Source organism: Notamacropus eugenii, chromosome 2 (assembly GCF_028372415.1).
Source record: "Notamacropus eugenii isolate mMacEug1 chromosome 2, mMacEug1.pri_v2, whole genome shotgun sequence".
NCBI lineage: Eukaryota > Metazoa > Chordata > Mammalia > Diprotodontia > Macropodidae > Notamacropus > Notamacropus eugenii.
Window position 1 is genome coordinate 294,271,129 of NC_092873.1, and position 27,758 is coordinate 294,298,886.

The following is a 27,758-nucleotide window of genomic DNA, read 5'->3' on the forward strand; positions in this document are numbered from 1 at the left end:
AACATTCATTTTAACAAAATTTTGGGTTACAAATTTTCTCCCCTTTTCTCCCCTCCCCCCCAAACACCAAGTATTCTAATTGCCCCTATGACCAATCTGCTCTCTCTTCTGTCATCCCTCTCTGCCCTTGTCTCCGTCTTCTCTTTTGTCCTGTAGGGCCAGATAACTTTCTATACCCCTTTACCTGTACCTAGTGGCAAGAACATTACTTGACAGTTGATCCTAACACTTTGAGTTTCAACTTCTTTACCTCCCTCCCTCCCCACCCCTTCCCTTTGGAAGGCAAGCAATTCAATATAGGCCAAATCTGTGTAGTTTTGCAAATGACTTCCATAATAGTTGTGTTGTATAAGACTAACTATATTTCCCTCCATCCTATCCTGTCCCCCATTACTTCTATTCTCTTTTGATCCTATCCCTCCCCATGAGTGTCGACCTCAAATTGCTCCCTCCTCCCCATGCCCTCCCTTCCATCACCCCCCCCACCCTGCTTATCCCCTTATCCCCCACTTTCCTGTATTGTAAGATAGGTTTTCATACCAAAATGAGTGTGCATTTTATTCTTTCCTTTAGTGGAATGTGATGAGAGTAAACTTCATGTTTTTCTCTCACCTCCCCTCTTTATCCCTCCACTAATAAGTCTTTTGCTTGCCTCTTTTATGAGAGATAATTTGCCCCATTCCATTTCTCCCTTTCTCCTCCCAATATCTTTCTCTCTCACTGCTTGATTTCATTTTTTTAAGATATGATCCCATCCTCTTCAATTCACTCTGTGCACTCTGTCTCTATGTGTGTGTGAGTGTGTGCATGTGTGTGTGTGTAATCCCACCCAGTACCCAGATACTGAAAAGTTTCAAGAGTTACAAATATTGTCTTGTAAAAGTCATTTTTATAAATATTTTTGTATAGATGGGTCCTCTTCTTCCTTTGATTTCTTTGGGTGAAGAAGATGGTGGCATAGACCAGATAGTGATATTGATAGAGTTCTAAAGTCTTCCAAAGTTATTTTCCTATGATGTTTTCATTGTATAAATTGTTCTCTTAGTTCTACTTCATTCTTCATCAGTTCATAGAGGTCTTCCCATTTCCTGTGATAATTGTCCATTTCATCATTCTTATGGTATAATCATATTCCATTACATCATATATCATAATTTATTTATTCATTCCCCAATAGGAGGGTGCATTCCCTTAATTTCCAGTTTTGGGCTACCATACAAAGAAATATTATAAAAATTTTTGTATTTACATGTTCTTTTCCCCTTTTTCTGATTTCTTTTGGTAATAGAGCTAGTAGTGGTATAGCTGAGACAATTATGTTTAGGTTAGTAACTTTTTAGGTATAGTTTTAATTTCCTGAATATTCAGACAATCTGTAGTTCTACTTATAGTGCGATTTAGTTTAAATGTTTTCCCATAGTCCCTACGACATTTTGTCATTTTTTCCATTTTATTTTTGCCAATCTGATGGTGTGGGATGGAGCATCAGAGCTTCTTTAACTTGCAGTCCTCTAACTTGTGATTTGAGAATTTTTTTCAGGTATGTATTTATAGCTTGGATTTCTTCCTTTGAAAACTGCTTGCTAGCATCCTCTGACCATTTGTCTATTGGGGAATGGTTCTTAGAAAGACAATAAGCTTCAGAGAAACTGCTGGCTTGGCGTTAGTAGAAAGTATTTCCTTATCTGGGAGTTTCCTTTACTAATGAAATCGCAGGTCCAGTACCTGTTTCTTCTATTTTATACTTTCTTGCCTTTTGTAACATTTCTGCCAGTACACTGAGGGTAACTAGGTGGTGCAGTGGATAGAGCACCAGTGCAGGAGTCAGGAGGACCTGAGTTCAAATCTCACCTCAGACACTTGACACCCAGTAGCTCTGTGACCTTGGGCAAGTCACTTAGCCCCAATTGCTTCATCCTGGGTCATCTGCAGTCATCCTGATGAATATGTGGTCACTGGATTTAGATGACTCTGGAGGAGAAGTGAGGCTGGTGACCTGCACAGCCTTCCCTCACTCAAAAAAACAAAGTCAAGTGCAATTCATGTCATTATTTCTCTGATGGTATGATCTTCTTCGGCATCGAAGGACGAACACACACCAGTACACAGATAAAATACTGAATTTTTATTTGAAATTAACATAAGCACTTTAAACCAGGGCAAAAAATAATAACAATATTATCACATGATTTTAATATCTTATAATTTAAATGACAAACATTATGATATAACTGGCATATGGTCTATATAAAGAAATATTATGACAGTTGACCAATTCCTACTGATGAACAAGCTCCTTTTCATATCTAAGTCCACTTACAAACCCACCTTCCATTTATGTTACAGCAAAGTTAACTCAAGAACTATTTTTATCCACGTTTCAGAAAATTGGACTTTTTATTCCCACAATTGTTTTTTCAGATTATTCTGATTAAAATTTAATTGAATGCATTAGTCTTGGTCATACACAGTAGTGCCATCAGGACGACCAGGGCTTCTGAGCCATTAATATTTTTAAAGTAAATGAGAGTTTTATTATAGTTCAAATTCTGACATTAAAACTTATGTAATATATTTTATCTATATCTGTATACACACACACACACACACACACACACACACACACACACACACGTAGCTTGTTTTAGTACACTCACCATTTCCAAATAATACCATATTGGCCCCAAATACAAGATAAGAGTAATTAAAGAAATGAAAATGATAAAATAAGATAGTGGTATTCCTGAGCCAAAGGATATGCAAAGTTTAGTAATTTGGAGGGCATAGTTCTAAACTGCTTTTCTGAAAGGCTGGACCATTTGACAGTTATTCCAATAGTACATAAAAAGTACCTGTTTTCCTATTGCCTCTCCAACAGTTTTTTTCTTTTTTTGTCATCTTTACCAATCTGATAGTTGTTAGATGGAATCTCAGAGTTGCTTTAATTTGCATTTCCTTAATTATGTATGATTTGGAGCATTTTTATGTGACTGTTGACAACTTGTATTTTTTCCTTTGAATACTACTTGTTTACATAGCCTTTGACCATTTAATTGGGAAATGACTCATGCTTATAAATGGATAAAATAAAACCAGTTTCTTATATATCTTGGAAATGAAACTTATCAGCAAAAATTGTTGTGAATATTTTTTCAAGTTACCTGCTTTCCTTCTAATTTTAGTTGCATTGGTTTTGTTTGTGCAAAACCCTTTAAATTTTGTGTAATCAAAATTGAACATTTTAGGTTTTGTGATCCCTTTTATACCTAATCTGGTTATGAACAGTTTGCCTGTGCATAGATCAGAAAGATATTTCTTCCTTGCTGCTCTAAGTTATTTGAGATGTCACTCTTTATATATTAGTAATAGATCAATTTGGAACTTATATAGTGTGAAATGTTGGTCTATAGTTTCTGTCAAACTGCTCTCTAGTTTTCCTAGTAGGTTTTATCAAATAGTGTGTTCTTATCCAAGTAGGTGAGGTCTTTTGGTTTAGCAAACATTAGACTAAGAAACGTAAGGGAATGGGAGAAAATTTGAATATTTTAATGCAACTTCATTTCCTAAATTGATTGACATTTTAAAATCATTATTTTCACTTGGGACGTAGATAAATAAGGAGCTTTATGTTTGTTAGTCATTGTTAAGGAACATAATTAGATTGAGTTTATGCAAGTTGTATTCAACCTTACTGTGACCTTATTTTCTCAGCTTGAATTTTCTAAATCTCTCACAGATGGTTTTCAGCAGACTGCTAGTCCTAGGTTCTTGTTTGTTTCACCTTCATTCATCTGCCAAAGTAATATTCTTAAAGCATAGGCCTAATGCAAAGACTTAAAAAATTCCCAATGTACTTTTGAGGCAAAATGTCTTCCACATCCAGAGAAAGAACTATGTAATTGGATTGTAGAATGAAGTAGACCATTTTCTTTTGTATTATGTTTTGTTTTGTTTTATGATTTCTCCCATTCATTTTAATTCTTCTATGTAACATGACTAAGGTGAAAATGTATTTAATAGGAATGTATGTGTAGAACCAATATAAAATTGTATGCTGTCTCAGGGGGGAACGAGGGGACGGGAGGGGGAAAAAATCTAAGATATATGGAAGTGATTGTAGAACATTAAAAACAAAATAATTTTTAAAAGCATAGGCCTAAACCATGTCTCTTTCCTGCTCAATAAACTCCAGTTGTTACTCTTTTATTTTATTAATGTACCTATTAGGTCTAATATAAATTCCTTGACATTTAAAGCTCTTATCATTTGGCTTCAACATATCTTTCCAGCCTTATTTTACAACACTCTCTGCACAGTACTATTTGTTGGTCCAGCCAAACTGTCTGCTCTTACTCCATCCTTGCGTCTTCATACAGGCTGCTCTTTATGCCTCAGTGCAACTTTTCTTTAAAGTTTAGCTTAAATACTACCTCCTACATTTGATGTTTTCTTATCCCTCTAGCTACTAGTGCCTTCCCAACAGCAACTTATTATATGTATACATAGTGTCCAACTTAATAAAATGTAAACTCCTTGAGGGCAGAGACTTTCACTTTCGTTTTTGTAACCCCAGTGCTTAGTACAGTGTCTGGGACATAATAGACATTTGATAAATGGTTATTGATTGATTGAGGCTGTATCTAACAAACTTGTTAATAAAAAATGTTAAGAAGAGCTATATATAATTTTTGGTTGAACGGACTAGTTGTATGAAGGCAAAATCATAAATATTAATGGCTCAGAATCCCTGGTTGTCTTGATGGCACTACTATGTGTGATCAAGACTAATGCATTCAATTAAATTTTAATTAGAATAACTTGAAAAAACAATTTTGAGAACAAAAGTCCAATTTTTGAAACTTGGATAAAAATAATTCTTGAACTGACTTTGCTGTAATAGAAGTGGAAGGTGGAGCTAGTTGTGGGTTTGTAAGTGGACGTAGATATGAAAAGGAGCTTGTTCATCAATAAGAATTTGTCAATTGTCATAATATTTCTTTATATAGACCATCTGCCAGTTATACCACAATATTTGTCCTTTAAATTATGATAAGATACATTAAAATCATGTGATAATATTATTTTTTGCCCTTGTTTAAAGTGCTCATGTTAATTTCAAATAAAGTAAAATTTCACTATTTTATCTGTATACTGATAGAAATTTTGCAAATGGCAAGAAAATGTAAAATAGAGGAAATAGGTACTGGAATTGTGATTTCATTAGTAAAGGGAACTCCCAGATAAGGAATGCCTTCTACTAATGCCAAGCCAGCAGTTTCTCTGAAGCTTATTGTCTTTCTAAGAGCCATTCCCAATAGATAAATGGTCAAAGGATGTTAGCAAGCAGTTTTCAAAGGAAGAAATCCAAGCTATAAATAGACATCTGAAAAAAATTCTCAAATCATCACAAATTAGACAAATGCAAGTTAAAACAGCTCTGATACTCCATCTCACACTCATCAGATTGGCAAAAATAAAATGGAAAAAATGACATGTTATAGGGACTGTGGAAAAACATGTAAACTAAATTGCACTGTAAGTAGAGCTACAGATTGTCTAGACATTCTGGAAATGAACTAGGCTCCCAAAATAAGACTTGCCTTCTACTATTGCATGAATTGTGAGCATATGGAGGATTCCATGGTAAATAAGCAGCTAACTCCTTCTGAAACAAGTGGCATCTCAGTAATAGATACTGTTTCTTCTTTTGTCAACTGCTATTACATACCTTTTATAAATAGTGACTCAAAAAATCCAAGAAACAATGCCATTAAGGAAAAATCAGGTAGATGGACTATATGGATATGATGAAATCCCCTTAAGGCTCTGTTGTTGTTATAATACTAAAGTTTTCTTTTCTTGTTTTTGAAGAAAAGTAATATGAAAAGAGTATTTGAATGGATTTCAAGTTCTGAGATTCAGGTTCAAATCATTTAGTAGATGTGTAACATTAAATAAATCATTCAACCTGTTTGAAATGCATTTACAAGTTGAGAAGAATACTATACTGTGCACTTGACCCTCATTATCCTCCACAAGTATATCAACTCCATGTTTAAGAATTCTGAAGTTCCACTATCTGACCATAATGTATTAGCTTTCCACTTCTCCTACTTTTCCCCAATGGACCTCACTCTTCTTCCATACTGTGATGTCCAGTCTCTTGACCCTTCAAGCCATTACCCCTGCACTAACTACTCTCCTTTTTTCTTCATCTTGATCTGTTGGTGATCCAGTTTAACTTTTCACTCTCCTCTTGAGTTCTTGCCCCGCCTTGTATATATCTAATTGTTCCCTGCCAAGGTCAGTCTTAGATGACTCCCACCATCCACCACCTTTGCTGCTGTTTATGTGCTACTGAACAAAGGTGGAGAAAATCATGAAATCGTTCTGAGTCCACTACAAATTTATGTTATGCAACCTCAACTGAGGCCTCTCTGGTGCTAGGCAATCCTACATTTCCTTTACCTACTCTCCGCAATGGTTCTTCCAAACCTTTTTATCCCTCCTCAAATCTCCCATAGCTTCTCTTTCCCTTACCCTTTTGGTTGAGAACCTTGATTCATATTTTACAGAAAAAAAAAATGAAGCAATTTTCTGTGACTACCCTCTTTTCCCTTTTTTCCTTATCTCATACCACTCAGATGCCTTCTCTATTATCATCTCCTTCATCATTGTCTCACATGGAGAAGTAACCTTGCTCCTTACCAAGGTTAACTCCTCTACCTGCTCAAGTAACCCCATCCTATCCTGTTAACTCCACTCCCTCAAGCTACTATCCTGTATCTCTCTCCTATCTTTTATTGCCAAGCTCCTAGAAAATGCTGTTAATGTTAGCCTCTGTTAGCTCATTTCTTAGTCCTTTGGTCCTCTGAAATTTGACTTCATCATTTAACTACTTTTCTTCAAAATTACCAGTGGTTCCTTAATCAACAAATCTAGGGCCTTTCTCAACCCTCATCCATCTTGACCTGACTGTAGTGTTTGACCATGTTGACCACCCACTCTCTGGTTCAGGATAATCTCTTTGGACTTCTATGACCCTGCCGTCTCTTGGTCCTTATTTTTGTCCACGTAGCCATTCCTTGGTCTCTTTTCCTGAATCAATATCCGTATCTCAGTCTCTATGTATAGTTGTACCAAGGGCTCTGTCTTGTGTTCTGTCTCTTTTCTCCCTTAACTTAAGGTCTGAATTCAAATGTGACTTCAGACACTTAGTAACTGTGTGATCCTAGGTAAGTTACTTAATCTCTGTCTCAGTTTCCTTATTTGTAAAATGGGGAGAATAATAGTAATACCTACCTCACAGGGTTGTAGTGAAGATAAAATTAGATAATATCTGTAAAGCACTTTGCAAACTTTAAAGTACTATATAAATGCTAGCTATAATTATTATTACCTCATGATTCTCCATAGGTTTAACAATCATTGGCATACGACTTCCAGATTTATATATCTAGCCCTAGTATCCGTCCTGAGCTCTAGTCCCACATCACCAGCTGCTTATTGGAATTTTCAACTGGATGTCCCATAAATATTTCAAATTCAACATGTCCAAAAGAGAACTCATTATTTTTTGCCCAAAACTCTAGCTTCTCTGTTTTTGTCAAGGTCACAGTAGTCACACAGGGTTTCAACCTTGGAGTCAGCTTTGGCACTTTAGTCTAACTTAGCCTCACATCTAATTAATTAGCAAGTCTTCTAAATTCTCTCAGCAATATTGATCTTTTTTTCAAGTCACACATCCACCACCTAGTTTGGGCCTATATAACACCTCTTATTTAGACAATTATAATAGTGTTCCAGTTCGTTTCCCTACCTTTTCTCCCCTTCCCAATCCAATCTATCCTCCACCAAAGCATAGGCCTGATCATGTAACCAGTCATCCCTTTCAATAAACTGGTGGTTGCTTGCTGATTCTAGGATCGAATACAAACCCCTTTGTTTTACATTTAAAGCTCTTTATGACTGGACCGTCTTCCTGTATTTTGAGTCTTCTTACGTATTACTCTTCTCTATGTGCTCTACAATCCAGCTAAATGGGTCTTTTCTCTGGCCCTCACATATAAGGAGCATCTATCTCCATGCCTTTCCACTGGCCATCCCCTATGCCTCATCTCCACTTGATCACTTATCTTTATACTCTCCTGGTCTACTGGCTTATTCCTGATTGCTTACAAACATGCCCAGGTCTCCCCTATCCTCAAAAAAAATCCTCACCTAATTCTTCCTTTCCTATTGACTACCATCCTATATCTCTTGTGTCCTTTGTGTTTAAACTCCTTGGGAAGGCTGTCTGTAATAGATATCTCTATTTTCTCTCTTCAAAGCTCTTTTAACCCCTTACAATCTAGCTTTCACCTGCATCATTCCACTGAAACTCTCCAAAGCTATCCTTGATCTCGTAACTATGAAATCCAGTGGCCTTTTCTCAATGCTTCTTCTCCTTGACCTCTCTGCAGCTTTTGACACTGTTGCTCACTTTCTCCTTGATGCTCTCTTCTATGTTTTTGGAATACCACTCTTTTGGTTCTTCCCATATTTATCTGACCATTACTTCTCATTCTCCTTTGCTAAATCCTCTTCTAGGTCATGCCCTCTAAATGTAGGTGTTCCACAGGTTCTGTTCTGGACCCTCTTCTCTCTTTATGCTACTTTCCTTGGTCATCTCATCAACTACTATAGATTTGATTACCATCTGTATGATACTGATTCTCAAATCTAACTATCCTGCCTCAACCTCTCTGCTAACCTCTATTCTCCTGTAATACTTTCTCTGATCTTTTTCTTTTGCCCCTTTTACCTTGTGTTATACTTGTCTGTGTGTATGTGTATCCCACCACGAGTCTGTAAACTCCTTATGGACAGTGACCATTTTTTTGGCTTCATATTCATAATGGCTATGTGCCACTGTTCCTTGCACATAGAAGTTGCTTAATTACCTAATCACAATCGAATTTTCTGATTTTTATATAACATTATTTGCAGCCATTTCTTCTCTGTTCTCCCCATTTTGTTTTTCCTCCACAGAGCTTTTTGCTGCCTTACTATCTACAGCCTTCAAATTATCAGGGTTATTTCTTTGCTCTCTTGGCTGGTCATGAAATTTATCCTGGTTTGTAAGCAAAATGAATGTATCTTAGATTATAGGTGTTCATAATATGGCTCCATCCTGTCTTTACAATCTCCTTATCTTTTGCTCCCCTCAAGGTTGAATGTTATTTGCTCATAATCTAAAAGCCAATAATAGAATACAAGCTAGAACGCAGGCCTCCTGAGTGCCAACTCAATTTTTTAAAAATAATTGCCTCTTTTTTATTAAGTAAATGCATCTTTGAAATTTTACTGATGATTTGAAATGTTTTTGTTATCGAATGTAGAAAATACAAACATCTATTTTGGCAACTCCTGAACCCAGCAAATGGAAATTTGATTCTAAAATAGATGCTTCAAAAAGTGCATCATTAAATTTCATATCAGTTGATCGTGTCCAATCAAAAGACAAGGAAGAATCTTTTGGGACCCCTACCAAAAAACTCTTATCTACACCATCATTAAAGGTTAGTTGCTTATTTTTTCAAAAATATAATTTTATAGTATGTTTGATACTTTAAAAAATCCTGTGGTGTTACTAAGATTAATATCTGTGTAGTATCTCTATGCTGCTATTATTTTTCAGAAAGATATTTTAAAATTAGCATTTTGATTCTTCGTTTCTATTATTTGCTTGTTCTCATGTATTAGACAAATCATTTAATATCTGCATCAATTTACATATGTTATGTAATTCATCAAATTTATGAAAATTAGTAAACTATATTTCTTAGTTTCAGATTCAATTTGTTTACATTAACCTGAATATAGAATAACTCTGATATTAAGGTAACATGTTTTAAGAAAAAATTTAAATGACTAAAATACATTTTGTTGTATGAAATGTTAGCTAATACTAATTATTGTGACTTACATCATCAATATAAATAGACAAAATATGCTTATTTACAAAACATATGACCAGGAGTAGTAAAATGGGCATTCAGTTCCTTGTTCCCTTCTACCTTTAAACCAGAGATACTTAGAATTCATTTTCTAAATAATGATAGTAGTTTACATTTATAGAGCCCCAAACACTTTACATGCAGTATCTCATATGGTTCTCATGAGTCTAAATAGTATTCTTCTCAACTTGTAAATGCATTTCAAACAGGTTGAATGCTTTATTTAATGTCACACGTCTACTGAATGATAGAGCTGAGATTTGAACCTGACTCTCAGAACTTGAAATCCATTCAAATACTCTCTTCACATTACTTTTCTTCAAAAAAAAAACAAAACCCCTTTACAGTATTAAAACAACATCAGAGACTTACAGGGATTTCATCACACCTGTTTAGTCCATCTACATGATTTTTCCTTTATGGCATTGTTCCTTGGACTTTTTGAGAGCCACCATTTATAAAAGGTATGTAATAGCAGTTGACAAAGGAAGAAGTAGTATTTATTACTGAGGTGTCATTTGTGTCAGAAGGAGTTGGCTCCTTGTCTAACATGTAATCCTCCATATGCTCACTGCAGTGGTAGAAGACAAGTCTTACTTTGCCATTTTAGTTTTCTTTAATTACTCTTTTCTTGTATTTCAGGCCAATACGGTATTATTTAGGAATGATGAGTGTAATTAAAACAAGCTCCTTTTATATGTATAACATATTGCATAGTTTTAATGTCAGAAATTTAACTGTAATAAAACTATCTCATTCACTTTAAACTTTTTTGAATTATTAAGTATACTGCTAAATATATATTATTATTACACAATAAACTACTGTAGAACTCTCCCCATTCTCCCCATACGCACACACATTTCCCAATTCACTGGCAAGTTAGGTTCCCAGAGGGAATTTAATGTTACTTCTCCCCTTAGAGTCCTAAGAATAATCTTGAGGGGCTGTGTTTCTCTAATTTTGTTGCTTAAATGCTTCAATGTGGTGTGTTCCTCATTAATTATCAGTCAGAATTAATTAAGTTTTAGAAAATGACATTTACTAAAGTAGTATAGTAAAATCGGTTGGCACACAACATTACCCCCCAAAAAGCATACCCTCTCACAAGTAACCATGAAGGTCATAGGAAGATTAGGCTTAAATTTAGTACAGTGATGGTGAAGCAAACATGTCATGAGGCAACTCATGATGTCAAAGCATAAATTAATAATTCCTAATTACTGGAAGTACTTTCTTGATTCCAAAGTTGTCTTTTTTTTTTCTCATTCAGGGGATCACAGGCTTTGAGGCTGCTTTGTCCCTTGGATAGTTACCTTTCAGCATTTGTATGTGTCTATGTCCTTGGTATATCTCTAATTTAGGGCTTATTGTGTTGTCTTCTTTTAGTCCCTTCTCTCCGATGATGTAGTTAGTGGCAAGGAGATCACTTCTGGGATAGACCCCTCTGGATTGAGTTCACTGATGGACTGACTATTTTATGAGTAGGTTCAGTGAGTGCAATTGATCCTCTCAGCTGGTTACATCATTTTATTTTTTGACTTAAAGAGATCTTAGGGACCAAACCATCTGATTACACATTTAAAACTTCATCAAGTTGATTGATTGGATTAAAGGAAGAATCCTTCTTTTATACTGTGATAAACCAGTACTAATCTTTTCTTGGCAGTAATTCTCATTTTTATACTTTTCAGATCACTAGGGAAACATTTAGTAATGTATTATTATTTTCCGCTTAATCTATTTTTCTGGGTATGTTGGTTGATTGGTTGGTTGTTGTCCTTTGTTCTTGAAGACAACCAAAATGACATCACTGTGCTAGAGTCAAGTTTCAGTGTATCTGACTGTGGCTGATCAGACCAGTATGAGGTCAGAATGCTGTACCACAGTTTGGGCACAAATAGTTCATGTGAACATTTGAAGTGGATTCTCTAAATTTGCGCATCCTGCATTTCCTTTGAGCTGTTTCATTTCTGCACTGCTCATAGAACACAGCACCTTCTCTGATGTGGGTGTGCCATGCTGAGCTGTCCTATGCCAATGTCTCACTGTGAATTCACATAATTAATTCAAAAATTGTTAAAAGAGACCTTGAGAGTGTCCTCAGACTTCTGGTCACCTTCTGAATGCTTTCCTGTGTGAGTTCTCCATAAAATAGTCTTTTTTGCAACCATACATCTTGTATTTGAACAATGTGGCCAGCCCATCAGAGTTGCACTCTCTGAAGCAGAGTTTGAATGGTTAGCAGTTTAGTTTGAATAAGGACCTCAGGGTCTGGTACCTTATCCTGCCAGGACATCTTCAGAATCTTCCTAAGACAATTCAGATGGAAGCGATTCAGTTTCCTCACATGACATTGATGTACTGTCCAGGTTTCACAGGCTTACAACAATGAAATCAGCACAACGGCTCTGTAGACCTTCAGTTTGGTAGTCAGTCTAATAGCTCTTCTCTCTCACACTTTCCTTCGGAGCCTCCCAAACACTGAGCTAGCTCTGGCAATGCATACATCAAGTCATTATCAATGTGTACATCCCTGCAAAGTACACTACCAAGGTAAGTGAACTTATCCACAGCATTCAGAACTTCTTCATTTGCTGCAACCAGTGGTTCCACATATGGATGGAGTGGTGGCAGCTGATGGAGCACCTTTCTTGGTGTTAATTGTTAGGCCAAAATTGGCATAAGCAGCAGAGAACTGGTCGATATTTTATTAACTTGGAAGAATTAATATAATTCCCTATGCCAAAAAAAGAAACTGCTTTGTAAAGTATTGTTGTAATATATGAAGATAATAGCTTCCATATTTCCTAATATTTGAATTCATTGCATAATATTGAAGACTAGATCCTTATCTCACAAAATTTAGAAAGAAAATGTATGATGAAGTTGATTTTCTCATCGTGTGGCAGCATTAACTGTCACCTTCTGGTTCATATCCTGAAAATTCCCTTTTATATTTAATGTGGCTATTAGACTCACACTGCCTGCCTCATAATGTTGACTTCATATTAATTTTAAAGGTTTAAACTTTTTCTAGAAAGTTTTCAAAACTTGCATTGCTAAATATATCAAGAGAAAATTTTTATTTAAAAATTATTTTAGATAAATGTTTGCACAGTTTTTTTTTAAATTACCAGAGGGAAAAAACTGCCCATGGGAAAAAATTCTTTTAATCTTATCATAAGCTATGTATGGATTTATAATTGTAATTTTTTCTTTTTTTATGTAAAGGCATATACTGTGAAGACACCTATAAAAATGAAAATACTACAGAGTGAAAAGAAGAATCCATACAAGGAAGGAACAATTAGAAAAAGAAAAATGCAATTTGAATTTGATACAAATTCAGATAGTTCAGATCACGCTGACCTTTTGGTAAACATATTACTAAGATATAGGATTTCTTGTACTACATTTTTTCTAAATTATTTCCATGTGCAGTATTATTAATGAAACTGCGATCATTATGTTGAAAGTCAATTGAATCTTAGTATAATGTGCCTCTTTATTGCACAGATCTGAATATTCCATATTCCATATACAGATCCAATAGGGATATGCCATATCCAGACTTGGATATATTACATAACATATACCATATACAGATTTGGATATATTGTGATCCTTGAAGTATAACTGAATTCAAAAAAAGGTCTCTTATAATGTGATTAGTCTAAATGGATGATACCCTTATTCTCTCTTAAACGGTTATAAATAGAGCTATCAAAAATGAATTAGGCTTCTTAGTGAGACAGTAAATTCTCCCTTATTGGGGGTCTTTGGGTGAAGATTTTACATCACTTATGAATGCTATAGAAAAGATTCCTTTAAAAGTATAGTTGGACTAGATTTTTGACTGAGATTCCATGATTCTGAAATTGTACTAGGCGAAAATTTTTATGTGCTCACAACTTCTTTTGTTACCTAAACTATGACTGACACTTAATTTGTTACAAGATTAATGAACTTGCTATATACTTAATACACACATATTTGTAAAGTTACTTTAAATGCAAATAGCATAAGCAGAATTATTGAGATATTGATTGATAAAATGAGAATCTTGCTCTTCTGTCTTAAATATTACATAGGTCAAACTCATTTCCCAAATATTCACTTAGAATAGATTTGTTTTTACACATTCAATCAACTGGAGCTATAAACTGATATAACCTCCTCCCACCCACCTGAAATATGCATATATTTTTGCTTTTGCCATGTCTTTAGAGCCAAAGCAAAACTTTTTATAAACTGCAGAATCAGTGAATCATAAACATTCATTAAGGTCCTATCATATGCTAGATAATTGCTAGATAATCTGCAAAATACTCTCCTAGGTGCCAGTAATCCAAATACAAAGCAATATGTTCTGTCAGAAGCAAGAATATGTCATGTCAGATTAATTTCCTTTTTTTTTTAAACAAGATTTCCAGGCCAGTAGATCAAGGGAATTCCGTAGGAAGTTTGTGGAGATTTCAACCAGCATTTGATGAGTTTTTCCATGCCATCCTTATAGAGAATATGAAGAAATATGGGCTAGATGAAATAATAATTATATTCTGATCTGGTTTGATGACTGAAACCAGAGAATAGGTATTAATGAGTTGATGTCAAACATAAGGAGAGGTCTCCAGTGGAATGCCCTAGGGCATCCTTGGTTCCATATTTTTAAAACATTTTTATTTATAACTTTGATGAATGCAAATGATAATACATGACAGAATCTGTAACTGAAAAAGATTTTGAAAAGATGGCCCTAAAAAGATAATGATTTCACAGAAACATATGTAAAATCTTATACATCATTAAAAAAAAAAAACCAATAGTTTATCAAGTACAAGATTAGAGATATATGGCTAGACAACTGTACATGTAAAAAAGATTTGGAGGTTTTACTGGACCATAAACTTAATATGAACAAAAAAGGCAACATGGCAGCTAAGAATACTAATATAAACTTAAACTGCATCAATTGATATATAATGTCAGAAAAAGAGAGGTAACAGTTGTTTGGAATGTCATTCTGGTCACGCCATATCTAGAGTAATTTAATTCTGATAGCTACATTTTTGGAAGGACACTGATAAGCATTTAGTAAAACATAACATTGGATTAACAGTGTCTCTTTGAACAGATCTGTCCCATGCATATGTCAGAATTATACAAGGTTCATTAAAAGATATGAGGGAAGTAATCTTGTTCAACTACCCTCTATTAATATTAAATGAGGCATAAAAAAGTAGATGTGAGTTTTTCTAAAGTATTTGCAGGGTTTTGGAGGTGTTTCTGCACATTGTCCAAGTTGAAGAGAGATTCCCTGTAGATAGGAAAGTTCTTGAGATATTCATCCTTGTGGATGTTATTGTATTGTTTGAATCAAGCCCTTGAATATTATAGATGCTCCTTAATGAGAACCATAATCCTTCAAAAGAATTTTATGTAATTATCCATAAAGAAAAAGCTAAGTAGATAAGGCATGTTTATGTTCTACACAATACAGTGCAGTTGGATGGACAATATATAGAGCTTGTCCATCGTTATGTACAATATGGATCCACATAAATATGTGCATATACATATATATTTTGGACAGTAACTGAGAATTAATTTAATCCCAGTATTAAGCAGAAAGAGAAGAGCTGACTAGATTGTCTTTGAAAATTGCACTTTTTAATGACCCAAGCTTCTCTCTGAAACAAAAGTCCATATTATAATAATAGCTTTCCAACAGAGATGCTATATGGATGTGAATCATGGAAAACTAAAGAAGTAAAGTTGAAAATTACCCCAGAGCAATGGAAGAGGTACATGGTGAGTGTAGGCAGGTTTCAAGACATTACAAATAGGGGTAATGATGTAAAAGATATCATCAAAGACATGTATGATTGAAAAAATAAGATATGATGAGATTGAGGAATATTTAATGAACAGCTCATATGCTCTATTTATATCCTTGTAATGTCTTGAGAAAATGAGGTTAGGAATACCTCCAACAATTAATGAGAGGACATAGACAAAAGTCACATAGGAAGGGCAAATATGTATGAATTGTGATTAACATTGTTGGAGGATATATCTGTATTGACAAGATTATGAATTGGTTGGAATATTAATAAAATGGAGACCTTTAAGAAGAGAGAGCTAACCAGATAATGAAGGGTATTGAAAGCATGCATGTGATTGTAGGTCAAAAGTACTGGAGATATTTATTCTGGAAAAGATGACTTTGTAGAGACAAAGCTGTTTTGAAAAACTTATCGTGGAGAAGGAAAATCAGATTTTTCCTGCTTAGCACTAGACTATAGCACTAGGATCAATGGGTAGAAGTTACAGAGGGGTAGATTTTGGAATGATATAAGGGAAAATTTCCAAACAGCTATCCCACAGTGAAATGCACTATATTAGAAAGTAATCAGTTGCCTTTCACTAGGAGTCTTTAAATGGAGACTTGGAATGTATACGTAGAACCTATGTAAGATTGCACACCGTCTTGGGGAAGGAGGGAGGGGTAAGAGGAGGAAGTAGGGGAAGAAATCTAAGATATAGGGAAGTGGTTTTAGAAAACTGAAAATAAATAAAACAAAAAAACAAAAACAAAATAAAAAATAAATGAAGACTTGGAGGATGCTGTAGAGAGGATTCTTGGTATGGGTGACTTGGATTAAAGGGCTTCGGAGGTTCCTTCTAAATCTGAGAATCTGTGATTCAATTTACCTGATTGATTGATACTCAACTAATGTGGTGATTAATTATATTCTGTTACCTCATATTACTCACATGCCTCCTACCTTCTGTATAACATGGAGGTGACCTTGGATTCTCAAAGATTATGCAGCAGAACTAGATTCTTCTGTCAGTTTTTACATTTACAAAGTATTTTATATATGACTTGGCAAACAGATTGTTTTCCTGTCTAAGAAGTGAGCAAACTAAGTATGGGGAGGCTCATCACCAGAAGGTTGGTCATGTATTGAGGTTACTTGATGAAAATGAGAAAGGACCACCAGGATTTTGCAAATTCAATTAAACTCCACAAATACTTATTAAGTGGCTATCATGTTACAAGGTACTGTATTAGGCTCTAAGGATATAAAAATAAAAATAAAGCAGTCACTGTCCTTAAATAGCTTACATTCTATGAGGAGATGGCAGCATGGGGAGGTGGAGAATAAAATGTATACACTGAAAATACAAGTCATTTTGAGAAAAGATGGCACCAACAACTGGGTAAGGTGACAGAGATCAGGGAATGATTTACAAAGGAGGTGGCACCTAAGCTGAGTCTTGAAGGAAATTAAGGATTCTAAGAGGTAGAGATGTGGAGGGATTGACTCCCTTACAGCTTTGAGGAACTGCTTGAGTGAAGGAAGGAGAGGAGCTAATGAATTGTGGAATGACTAGTAGTTCCATTTGGTTGGACTTTGAAGTATATGTGATTGAAAGGTAAGTTAGAACCAGAAAGTGGAGCAGCTTATTTGCCTTTCTTGGAGAGTTAGCATGTCCTAGAGGTAACAAGGAGCCTCTGAAAATTTTGTAGCAGTAAAGTGACATTATCAAACCTGTGCCTTAGAAGATTATTTGGCAACTGTGTGGAGAATGGGAGGGGAAGAGTTAACAGAAGGCTGAAAGAATGATTAGGAATCTACTATAGTATTCCAGATGAGAGATGATTAAATCCCAAATGAGAGTGGGTAGTAAGGGAATAGAGACATTTTGTGTATAACTTGACTGCAAACCAGGCTGTTTTGGGGAAAAGCATCCCTGTGCTGCAGCCTACAGAATATGATTCCAGATTGGTAGAGAAAATAGCAATGTGACCCTGGGTCACTACATGAGGGTCAGAGTTGGTCCAAGAGCTTTGGAAAGGAGAAACATTCTTTATTTTCTTGATTCAATAGAGAATATATATGGTTCTGGACTCTCAGGAACCAGTGCTAAATGTGGCTCATGGAGATGCATGAATTGAGATCTCTGGAATCTTGCCCATTGCTTTCTCAGAGAAACTGATTCCTCCCTTGAGAGGAACAGGAGAAGGGACCATGAGACTGGACACTGTTCTCACCTGAGAGAGAGAGAGAGAAGTTCGAGAATAGAATTATATCTATCTGTCTCTCTTGTTTTTTGGATTCAAAAAACTTCTTTCCTGGACACCTCAGGGGGGAGAAGGTATTCCAAACTTATACTCACTGGTTTGATCCCTTCCCACAAAATACAAGTTATACATTAGACCATTACAAATAAAGAATAGTAAGAAAATCCATTTATCTCAGCAAAAAGCAAACAGGTTGGAGAAGTTATACAGAATAAAATATACCAGAAAACTCACATGAGTGAATAAACTCTTTAGATGAGAGTGAACTGAGATCTCACTTAACAGAGATGACCCAATCTCTCACCCAAGGGGAAATTCCTTGAAGTCTCTGAGAAAGCAAACTGGAAATTAATAACAACAACAACAACAATAATAAGACAGCAACAATAATAGTGTTTATAATAGTGCTTTAATCTTTGCAAAACACTTTTATCCTCACAACAATCCTGGGAGGTAGGTGTTATTATTATTCCAATATTATGAGTGAAGAAACTGAGGAAGACAGAGCTTAAGCGACTGGCCCAAGGTTACACAACTGTCAACTATCTGAAGCCAGATTTGAATTTAGGTCTTCCTGACTTCAAGTCCAGTGCTCTATTACTGTACCACGTACATACAAATAAGGAATATATTAAGGAGCTTATTTTACCCATATGTCTGGTTTCTAAAATCTCTCTCTCTCTTTGTACTTCTCAACTTGGTCCTCAGGAGAGTCTGGAGTCATGCATGCAAATTAAGAATGAATGTAATGTAATCAAAGTAAGAAAGAAGAATTCTCTCTAAAACTCTTAAACCAACTCTGTCCCTTATGCAGTCACAAAGGATTGTGTCCACAGTGATCTGTAGGCAGCATGCAACACAGGGCTTTCCCATCTCAACATGTTGATAGGTAACAAACAACTTTTTCCCCTTAAGATTAGCAATGAAGGGGAAAACAATATGAAATGACTAAGGGAAATGTATTTTTTTTAAGATTGGAAAGACTTTCACCATGTTCATAAACATATAGGAAGAAGCCATTGGTGAGGAATTGAGCGTGCATGAGATTAAACTATTGTTGAAATATTAACTGCTTATGAGTAAGTTAAGCCAATAAAATAAAAATGACATTTCTACTTAAATGTTTTTATTTTTAGTGCCATACTAATCAAACTACCAAAGAATTATTGTGTAGAAAAAAACTAATTTGTCTGGAACAAAAGGTCAAGAATATCAAGAGAATCGATGAAAAAAAAAATGTGATGGAAGGAAGCCTCACAGTAACCGATTTCAAACTATATTACAAAGCTATAATCACTGAGATAATCCAGAATTGACTAAGATATAGGGTGATGGATCTGTGGAATAGATTAGGTACATAATGTACAGCAGTAAATGACCACAGTAATCTAATGTTTGATAAACCCAAAGATCTAAGCTTTTGGGTAAGAATTCACTATTTGACAAAAATTGGTGGGAGAACTGGAAAGCACTTCAGAAAAAACTAGGCATAGACCAACATCCCACACCAAATATCAAGATAAGATAAAATCAATATGTGATTTAGATGTAAAAAGTAACATTACAAATTAAGGTAGTATGAAAAAATTTACATGTCAGATCTATGGATAAGGCTATACATATCCAAAGAGAGAACTGATGAACTCAGTGCAGATTGAGGCATGATTTTTTCACTTTATTTTTCTTGCTTTTTTTTCCCTTGTCAGCATGGCTAATATGGAAATATGCTTTGTACATCTTCACGTGTACAATTGATATATTGCTTGCTTTCTCAATGGCTGGGAGAAGGATCAGAGAGAGGGAGAGAATTTGAAACTCAAAAATTTTGAAAAATGAATGTTAAAGTTTATTTTAAAAATAAATAATTGAGATATTTAACAAAATAAATAAAAACACAATAAAATATAAAAAAAAAAGAAAATACTTGAAAGAATGAGAATGACTGCTAGAGCAATGTCCTTGAAGATGTTGGAGGAAATGAGATTAAGAATGCAAATTGGGCACAACAAATGTGGGAATTGTTTGGTTTGATGACATATACATATTTATATAAGGATTTTTTTTTCTTTCAATTTGAATGGAAAGGTAGGAGAAGGGGGTTGGTGATAATATTGCCAAAAAAAGTAAAAGAAGGAAGGCAGGGAGGGAGGGAGAAAAGAAGGAAGTCATTAAAATATTTTTCAATGTATAGAAAATAGAGTCAGAAGGAAACATATAAGCAGGACAGCTTTAAAAAGTTATATATTAAATTTATCATATTGTTGTTGTTCAGTTGTATTTGACTCTACATGACACCATAGACTTCTGTTCATAGAGATTTCTTGGCAATAATACTGGAGTGGTTTGCCATTTCCTTCTCCAGTGTGTCTCCATTTATAGATGAGGAACTGAGGCAAATAGAGGTTAAGTGATTAGACTATGATCACACAGCTAGTAAGTATCTGAGGTCACTTTTTAACTCAAATGTTCCAAGCCCAGTGCTCTATCCACTGTACCACCTAGCTGCATATAAGGAAAAAAAAAAACTATAATGGAGATTCCCATTTTCATGTGAAACCTTCTTTTCTTGTTCTGTCAATCAAAATATTATTTTTATTCAGTGTTTGTTAAATTCAGAACAATTTTAAGTGCTTTGTAAACCTTAAAATGCTATGAGAAAAAGGAAGAAAAAAGAAAAATTGAGAGATTAGCCTTACTTAGTAGGAATAATTTTTCTTCTGTGACCAAAGGGAAGGAGGAGGGATTTGCTAATTATATAGAAGTTTTAAATAATGCAGGAAAGCAGCTTAGGTACCCTACTTTTATGACTTTCCTCTCTTATTATAACTTATCTCAGTTTTTGAAGGACTATATTTCTGAAATTCAAATGCAAATAAATGGACAAATATAATACAAAATTCAGTTTTATTTATATATTTTATACAACCTTCAAGCTCTAAGTGTTAAAAATAGGAGATTTATGATTTGGGGATATTTAAACTAGATGGTCTCTGAGGTGAATATATTAATGGAACTTTAATATAATAAATTTAATATTGATTATGATAGAACAAAATAGAAAACATTTTTTAAAATTTGATTTCCATTTCATTTTTTCTTTAAGACCATGCTTTCAGATGAAGACACATTTCAAAAACTATACAAGGGTTATCCGCAAGCTTCTTATCACAGTGTCACAACACCAAAGAAGGTAAAATTATGAGTTTTAATTCAGAAACCAAATTTTAAGAGTTAGTAGACTTATCATTCTTCAAACGGAAACATATTTGTGATTTTATTTTTGTTCCAGAACCATCGACCTTTATCTTTAACAACTCCAGGATCAGCATTGAAATTAGCAGCTATGAGAAAAATGCGAGAAGATGGCTGGGCTGCAGTTTCTAAAGTAGACAGGAAAAGAAAATTGAAGGAAGCAGAAAAATTATTTACTTAAAATTTAGTTATGTAGTTGAATTAAGTGGTTTGATAACATAAAATTTGTTGCCATAGATTTCATTCTTTTTTTTTTGTAGTTTACAATTTTCTATTTAGGCTGTAGGTTTTCTAGAAATAGTTTTAAATTTCTTTTGCATTTGCATAAAGGATTCATTTCTTTAATTTTCCTCTGCTTTTTTTAGGCTAAAGTGTAAATAATTGCATTTTACTTGAAAAGTTATAACTATAGTCAAGTTGTTGAATACAATTTAGCTATTGCTATTATCGCGATTCAGATTGTTGCTAAATGTTTTATTAGAGTACTGTTAACTGGAATTTACTGTTTCTTTTTGTTTCAAAGAACATTTATTTTAGTTGCACTATGAAATCATTTTGGCAATAAATAAATAGTTCTTATTGGCCCAGTGAGGTCAGCCAAACAGTTAATCTAACCTTTTTTTGAGAATAGCATTCTGGTTAAAGTTTTGACACCTTACTACAAAGTTAGCTATTGAAATATTATTTTGTCATCCACCGAAATCTCCCACATAATTTTATATGGATGTTTAGAATTCAGATGTATATACAAAAGTTCCATATAAATAATATTTTATGTATATTTATATACATAATCTCTATGTATATATAATTATGTGCATAAAATTTTTTTACATAGTTTATTTTTAGATATTTCTGACTGAATTTTGCATATATGCAAGGATTCTAAATTCTCTTTTCTCTCTTTACCATTTCAGCTCCCATGAATTCAATTATTATCTCTCTTCTAATGATTCTCAAATCTACTTTTCTAGCCCTAAATCTCTCTGCTGATCTCTAGGTCCTGTCTACCTGCCTATTAGATATCTCAAACTAGATGTCCTAAACATCTTAAATGCAATATGACCAAAACTGAACTCATTATCTTTTGAGGGCACCTATTAATGTTGAGGGCACCACCATCATACCAGTACCCCAGGCTCACAATGAAGGTGTCATCCTCAACTCATCACTCTCACTTCCCATATTCAATCTATTGCCAAAGCCTGTCAATTTTACCTTCATAGTATCTCTTGAATGTGTCCCCTTGCCTTCCTTTCACATCTGTTGTAGGGTCCCAGCACCTACAACTTGTACTACTGCAATAGGCTGCTGGTTGTTCTCCCTGCTACAAATTTCTCCCCAGTCTAGCCCATTCTCCACTCAACTGTCAGTGATTTTCGTAAAGGACATACTTGACTATATTAGCCTCCCACCTCAGTAAACTCCAGTAGCTCCATATCACCTCCAGGATCAAATATAAAATCTTATGTTTAGCATTCAAAACCCTGATAATCTGCTCCTTCCTTCCATCTTTCTAGTCTTCTTACACTTTACACCCCTCCTCAATATCTGAGGTCCACTAGTACTAGCCTCTTTGTTTCTTGCATAAGAAACTCCATTCATCACCAGGCTCTAGGTATTTTCACTGGTCGTCCCCATGTTTGGAATGCTTTCCCTCCTCATGTTTCCCTGGTTTTTTTCCAAGTCCCAGCTAAAATCCCTCCTTTTACAGGACAACTTTCCTGATCCCCCTTAATTCTAGTGTTTTCTATTTATTGTTTCTAATTTGTCCTGTATAGAGCTTGTTTGTACATAATTGTTTGCATGTTATCTCCTCCATTAGACTGTGAGCTCCTTGAGAGCAGGAACTGTCTTACCTTTCTTCAAATTCCCAGTGCTTAAGATAATTCTTGGCAGATAGTAGGCATTTAATAAATGTTTATTGACTGACAGGAATTGACTAATATCCTGGTTTCTGACTTTGTTGACCTTTTTTTTTAAACAGTATTTTGTTCAACTCAGTTTGAATTCATCAAACATTTTTGTTCATTCATTTTCAGTTGTGTCTGACTCTTTATGATGCCATTTGTTGGTTGTTGGTATTTTTGGCAAAGATATTAGAGTAGTGTGCTGTTTCCTTCTCCAACTCATTTTATAGATGAGGAACTGAGGCAAACAGGGTAAAGGGGCATGCTCAGGGTCACACAGTGTTTGAGGCCAGATTTGAACTCAGGAAGAAGAGTTTTCCTGATTTCAGGACTGGCTTTCTGTCCTATGTGCCACCTAGCTGCCTCTCATCATACATTAACTTCCTATTATATCCAAGACAAAGAGGCGGGTGTGGTCAGACCAGAATCTGTTAGGACAACTTAGATTCAAGTCCTGTCTCTGATGCATGCTGACCGTATTGTATGACACTGGCCAAGTCACTTAACCTTCTTCATTAACTATCAGTTGTTCTACTTGGTTTTGACTTCATGAACATAATGTCCCTGTAATAGTTACCCTCCAGTGGTCCTCCCTCTCCCCTCCCTTTTTAGCTTCCTTTTGTGTAATGTCTTCTCCCATTAGATTTCAACTTCTTTGAGCAAGGACTGTCTTTTTTCTTATTTTTATCTCTGTGCTTAGCACTGTGCCTGGCACATAGAAGCAGTGTAATAAATGTTTGTTGACTATTGGTTTAACCTCTCAGTGTCTCTAGGCAACTCTAGGTCTACTATTGCAGAACAGATGCTGATCTGCATAGGTAAAAAGACTTCCTTCACTGGGAAATCCCTATACTGATAAGGCCTTAGGCTAAAAGGCCAAGGTCTCTCATTGCATCCTGGGCCATCTCCAGTCATCTGATGAATATCTGGTCACTGGATCCAGATGGCTCAGGAGGAGAAAGTGAGGCTGGTGACCTTGTACAGCCCCCCCTCACTCAAAACAAAGTCAAGTGCAAGTCATGTCATCATTTCTCTGATGTCATGATCCTCTTCGAAAACGAAGGACAAACAACACAGCACAACACTGATAAAATCATAGGTACAGACATAACGAAGTTCAAGATGCTAGGGATACAAAGACAAAATAATCCTTGCTCTCAATGAGTTTGCATTGTGTAGGAGTGGAATATAAAACATGTATACAGATCAGTAAATAAAGATAATTCAAGGAGGGGAGGGAGAGAGCATTAACAACTGGAAGGATTAAGGAAAGCTTCAAAGAGGAGGTAGTATCTAATTTGAAGTTTGAAGGCAGGCAGACAAATTTTGGGGGGTAGAATGAAGAAGTGCATCCTAGGCTTGAAAGTTTGGGTTTGGAATGGGCATTAGGGATAGCTTGTGAAAATACATGAAGGTGGGAGAAAGAATGTTGAATTCTGGAAACAACTAATAGCTCAGTTTGGCTGGAATGTGGAATGCCTAAAGAGAAGCAATGTGAAATAAGACTTGAAAAATTGATTGGAAGGTAATAAGGGCTTATTGAAAAGTTTTTTTAGAAAGGGAATGATATGGTGAGATCTATACTTTTTTAATATATATTTTATTTTTTTTATTTTCAGTGTTCTACAATCACTACCATATAACTTAGATTTTTTCTTTCCCTCTCTCCCCCTCCCATCTGCCTCCCTGAGGCGGCATACAATTTTATATAGGTTCTACACATACATTCCTATTAAATACATTTTCACTATAGTGCTGTGTAGAATAATTAAAATGAATGGGAGACATCATATAACAAACCAAAACGTAATACAGAAGTAAATGATCTGCTACATTCAGCAATCGAATTCCATAGTTCTTTCTTTGGATGTGGAAGGCATTTTGCCTTAAAAGACCATTGGAAATTTTTTAGGTCCTTGCATTGCAATGAAGTTCTAAGTCTACCAGAAAAAATCCTAACACGCTGTGTTTGTTGCTGTGTACAAAGTTCTCCTGGTTTTGCTCCTTTCACTCAGCATCAAGATCTATGACTTTTGATAGCGATATGGAGGATAGATTGAGAATGGGAGAGATAGGAATCAGGGAGACTAATTAAGAGGCTATAATATGCCAGATGATAGTGTTGAGGTGCTCAATTAGGATAGTGGCTTGTATATGTAAAAAAAGGGACATGCAAGGGATGCTATGGTAGAATCAAGATACGACAACTCATTCAATATGGGGGAGTGAAAATGGGGAAGGAAGCATAAAAGATAATTTCAAAGCTATGAACCTATCAGAGAATGGCAAGGAAGTTTAGAGAAACAATAGAATTATATTAGAGGAGAACACAATAAATTCTATTTTGGACATTTTGAGTTTGAGTTGCTGGGAGCATATTTAGATGGAGATGTCCAGTAGGAAGTTGATGATGAAGAACTAAAGCTCAGAAGAGAGATTAGAGATTAGTATGCATTTAGATGTCGTTTGTGCAGAGATGATAATTAAACCTGTGGGAGTAGATGAAATCAATGGGGAGTATTGTAGGCAGTAGAGGCTCAGGGTAGAACTTTGGAGAGATACCTATGTTTAGTGGGTGGGTTATAGATGATGAACCAGCAAAAGGAAATAAAAGGAAACAATCATTTATGTGGGAGAATCAGGAGATAGCAATGTTATGGAAACCAAGGGCAGAAAGAGTACTCCTATATGGAGGAGTAAATGGTGCAGTAGACAAAGAGAAGTTTTAAAAAATTGATTATTGGTGACTTTAGAGAGAACAGCTTCAGTAATTGGTTGGGTTAATCTGAAAGATTAAGTGGTGAGGAAGTGGAGGTATCAGGAATAGAATAGATGAGAGGTGTCAAACACCCTGGCCCAAATCACATTAAAGTATATTTCAGAAATATTCAACAAAATAAAAACACAATCAAATAAAATATTACATTTTAAAACTAAGTTGATATGCAGCCCACAGGCAGCCTTATGTATGCATTAGCAGAGCCACTCTTTTTGAATTTGACACCACTGGAATAGATGACTTTTGGAACTAGGCACTGAAAAGAAGGAAAGCTATAGAATAATAGTTTGAGGTACTGAATTATGTCCTGATTATGGAATGTTAGTATATAAAATGGTACATTTAAAATATTTTTATTACGATTAGTTGAAGTCCTTTAGTTTTCTAAGATTAATTCAGTGTAGTGTAGTAGGAAAAGCCCTGGATTTGGCTTGAATAGATCTAAAATTCAAATCCCATTTGTGCTACTTACTACTTGTATGACTTTGGGCAAATATTTAACCCCTCTAGGGTTTAAATGTCTTCTCATCTGTAAAATGAGAGAGGTGGGCTAACTATCTTTGAAGCTTTCTTCCAGCTCCAGCTCTGTGATTCTGTGATCTCTAAAGTTCCTTCTAATTTTAAATCCTATGATTCAGTGGATAAAGTGCTGGCTCTGAAGTTAGGAGACCAGGGTTCAAATACTGCCTTTGATGCTATCTGTGTGGACAGGTCACTTAACTTTCTTCCTGGTCCTTAATTTCCTTAATGGCAGACTGAGAATGTTGGACTGAGAAAGGACTCTGAGGTCCTTTCCAGGTCTTGATCTATGGTCCTATGATACATACACACACATACATATATACACACACATAGAGAAAGATGGAGATATGTACATACAAGCCATTCCTAACTCTTCCACATTGACCAGAACAATCTCTTCTTTAACAACCATACCCAGAACAAACTTTTTTTGTTCTAGTGGAATGCAATGTGATGATACGTAAGGCACCTAAACTTTGTGCTTCAGCAGTTTCCATATGTGTAAAATGTGTGTCATAATGCTATTGTACTATCCACGTCATGAAGTTTTTATGAAGGAGGTTCTCTATATAAATGTGAGTAGTTACAGTCTTAATATCTCAATAAATCTTCTGGTAAGATCAGAGCCTTCTAACCTCACCTAAACTAATCTACATGGCTTCTTGCTTGCATTGATGTATATGTTTGCTCACTATCTGGTGATTGTCTTTTATAAAATAATCCTTATTGGGAAGGAAAAACTAGATTAATTTAGCTGTTATTTTCTAAGTCTGGAGCAGAACTAATCAAGAAAAATGGCTTTTATACTGACTGCCAAAAGAATTGCTGCCTGAGACTTCAAATACCCACTGTGCAATTTATAAATGTAATTAGAGTCTCTTACTCTTCTTGAAAATAGGAAAATGAGGGCAAGAGTACCCAGTCATTTCTGTCCTCTTACTCCCCACAATAGTGGAAATCCACTGTCTTCAGAAGTGATGGAATACCTTCATATTTCTGTATTAAACCCCTATTATACGCTAGCTACCCAGGATTTGTTACATAATTCTATGTTAGCACATTTTGTGTTCAATCCTCCTTTTCTGTTGTTTTATATAGGGAAATGCTTGTTTTATTTAGTGGTGTTAAAATCAAAATTTTTAAAAAACAGAAACAAGCAGAGAAGTGTTAGAATTATTATGTTAAATGGTAATAGTAATTGT

At 35.1% G+C, this 27,758-nt stretch overlaps 1 protein-coding gene across 6 annotated transcripts in view; it reads left to right on the forward strand.

Annotated features, from left to right (window-relative positions):
• The window catches only part of SYCP1 (synaptonemal complex protein 1), a 130,676-nt gene extending 108,729 nt beyond the window's left edge, over window positions 1-21,947 (forward strand). For all 6 annotated transcript variants that reach the window (XM_072644426.1, XM_072644427.1, XM_072644430.1 and 3 more), the window contains exons 32-35: window positions 9,381-9,560; window positions 13,233-13,376; window positions 21,197-21,283; window positions 21,383-21,947. In XM_072644426.1, the coding sequence (XP_072500527.1) occupies window positions 9,381-9,560; window positions 13,233-13,376; window positions 21,197-21,283; window positions 21,383-21,526 (555 nt within the window). In that variant the 3' untranslated portion in view covers window positions 21,527-21,947. The remainder of the gene's footprint in view (window positions 1-9,380; window positions 9,561-13,232; window positions 13,377-21,196; window positions 21,284-21,382) is intronic.
• Window positions 21,948-27,758: the final 5,811 nt, after the last annotated feature.